Raw genomic sequence first — 2,500 nt, 5'->3', positions numbered from 1 at the left:
GTTTTGTTTTGGTGTGTGTTTTGGTGTTTTGTGGTGTTTTAGTGTGTTTTGTGGTTTTGTGTGTTTGTGGTGTTTTGGTGAGTTTGTGGTGTTTTGGTGTGTTTGTGGTGTTTTAGTGTGTTTTGTGGTGTTTTGGTGTGTTTTGTGGTGTTTTGGTGTGTTTGTGGTGGTGTGAGTTTGTGGTGTTTTGGTGTGTTTGTGGTGTTTTGTGTGTTTGTGGTGTTTGGGTGAGTTTTGTGGTGTTTTGGTGTGTTTGTGGTGTTTTGGTGTGTTTTGTGGTATATTAGTGAGTTTTAAGTGAGTTTTTGGTGTTTGGTTTTAATAGTGTTTTGGTGAGATTTATAGTGTTTTGGTGAGTTTTGTGGTGTTTTGGTGTGTTTTGTGGTGTTTTGGTGAGTTTTGTGGTGTTTTGGTGAGTTTTAAGGGTGCTTTATGTTTTTAAGGGTGTTTATGGTTTTTAAGGGGTGGTTTTTAATGGTGTTTCAATGATTTAAAGTGTTTTTGGTAATTTTAATGGTGTTTTGGTGATTTTAAGGATGTTTTTATGATTTTGAATGGTGTTTTGGTGATTTTATGGGTGTTTTTATGATTTTTAATGGTGTTGGTGATTTTAATGGTGTTTTGGTGATTTTTAATGGTGTTTATGATTTTAATGGTGATTTGGTGATTTTAAGGGTGTTTTGATAATGTTAAGGGTATTTTGATGATGTATTCTATGTATATTATGTGTCTTTGTTATTTTTATTTTTCATTTTCTATTTATCTACTAAACCTAACCTAACCTAACCTAACCTAACCACCCCCCAGGACCGTCGAAACTTTGTGCGCAACCCTCCTGCCGGCGTGAACTTCGAGTTTGACCTGGAGTCGTTCCTGCCAGTGGCCCAGGCAACACTCGCCGCAGACCCCAACCTGGAGAAGATGCGCTTTGAATTGGTGCCCAAGACGTAAGTGTGTGGGGGCTAGGGATGGGACGGCGTGTGGGAAGGGATGGGAGGGGCAGGTGTTGGACGGGTGTGGAGGACAGGTATGGGAGAGAGTGTAGGGGGAGGGAGCAGTTATGGGAGGGGGTGTTTGGAGGCAGTGATGGAAGAGATGTGGGGTGTGTTTTGAGGGTGTTGGTTAGAGAGAAACTTCATCTTAACCCCTTCAGTAGCATGACGTGTTTCCCTATTCATTGTGGTGACTATTTGGTGACTTTCTACAGCTTCACAAACTCATGTGGGGGGTTCAAATAGTGAAGACTGTGGCCATTAATCTTGTGCCCTCCATACACCCTTGCTAATGTCAATAAAATGGTCTAATGGTACACAAAACTCGTAGTAAAAATGTGTCCCAGTACTGAAGGGGTTCAAATAGTGAAGACTGTGGCCATTAATCTTGTGCCCTCCATACACCCTTGCTAATGTCAATAAAATGGTCTAATGGTACACAAATCTCAAGGTAAAAATGTGTCCCAGTACTGAAGGGGTTAAAATAGTGAAGACTGTGGCCATTAATCTTGTGCCCTCCATACACCCTTGCTAATGTCAATAAAATGGTCTAATGGTACACAAATCTCAAGGTACAAATGTGTCCCAGTACTGAAGGGGTTAAAATAGTGAAGACTGTGGCCATTAATCTTGTGCCCTCCATACACCCTTGCTAATGTCAATAAAATGGTCTAATGGAAATGTGTCAATGCTTCTGAAGAGGTTGATTTTAAACTATATTTGTCTCTAACCTAACCTAACCTAACCTAACCTAACCTAACCCAACCCAACCCAACCCAACCTAACCTAACCTAACCTAACCTAATCTTGCAGAATTGATGAGGAAACATTCTGGCGTAACTATTTCTACCGCGTTGGACTAATCAGACAGAGTACTGAGCTGTCATCGCTGGAGAGAGAAGGAGTTGAGGGTGCCACCAAGACTGCTGCTGGCGATACTGTTAAGGGTAAGTCTCTCTCTCTCTCTCTCTCTCTCTCTCTCTCTCTCTCTCTCTCATTGCCTTATATTTGCAAGTTGATTGATTTAATTTATATTTAAGTTGGTTTTATATTTTTAATTCGCTGATGTTGTTGTTGTTGTCTGTTTGTGTGTGTGTTCGTTTGTTTGTTGTGTGTTGTGTTGTATTGCGCTCTCTCTGTCTCTTTCTCTCTTTTTTTCTCTCTTTTTCTCTCCGTTTCTCTCTCTCTCTCTCTCTCTCTCTCTCTCTCTCTCTCTCTCTCTCTCTCTCTCTCTCTCTCTCTCTCTCTCTCTCTCTCTCTCTCTCTCTCTCTCTCTCTCTCTCCTACCCTACCCTAACCTAACCAAACACCCCAAACCACCCAAATCTTTTTTTTTTTTTTTTTTTTTTTATGTAAGAGACAGAACTGCCAATGCTAAAAAAAAAGAATTAGAAAAAAAAAATACCCGTTGGAATTGTAGTGTTCATAAAAGATAAAAAAAAGAGTTAGCCACACTAGAGGGAGCAATGTGTTGACACCTCCCTCTTGAAAGAAGTGAAGTGGTAGGA

At 40.6% G+C, this 2,500-nt stretch overlaps 1 protein-coding gene across 4 annotated transcripts in view; it reads left to right on the top strand.

The window, feature by feature from the left end:
• Positions 1-2,500, top strand: part of LOC123504258 (synapse-associated protein of 47 kDa-like) — a 22,030-nt gene that overhangs the window by 11,873 nt on the left and 7,657 nt on the right. For all 4 annotated transcript variants that reach the window (XM_045254676.1, XM_045254650.1, XM_045254658.1 and 1 more), the window contains 2 exons: positions 808-947; positions 1,806-1,939. In XM_045254676.1, coding sequence (XP_045110611.1) covers positions 808-947; positions 1,806-1,939 — 274 coding nt within the window. The remainder of the gene's footprint in view (positions 1-807; positions 948-1,805; positions 1,940-2,500) is intronic.

Source organism: Portunus trituberculatus, chromosome 2 (genome assembly GCF_017591435.1).
Source record: "Portunus trituberculatus isolate SZX2019 chromosome 2, ASM1759143v1, whole genome shotgun sequence".
Lineage (NCBI taxonomy): Eukaryota > Metazoa > Arthropoda > Malacostraca > Decapoda > Portunidae > Portunus > Portunus trituberculatus.
Note: the sequence above shows the minus strand (reverse complement) of the source record. Positions and strands in the feature narration are given on the sequence as shown.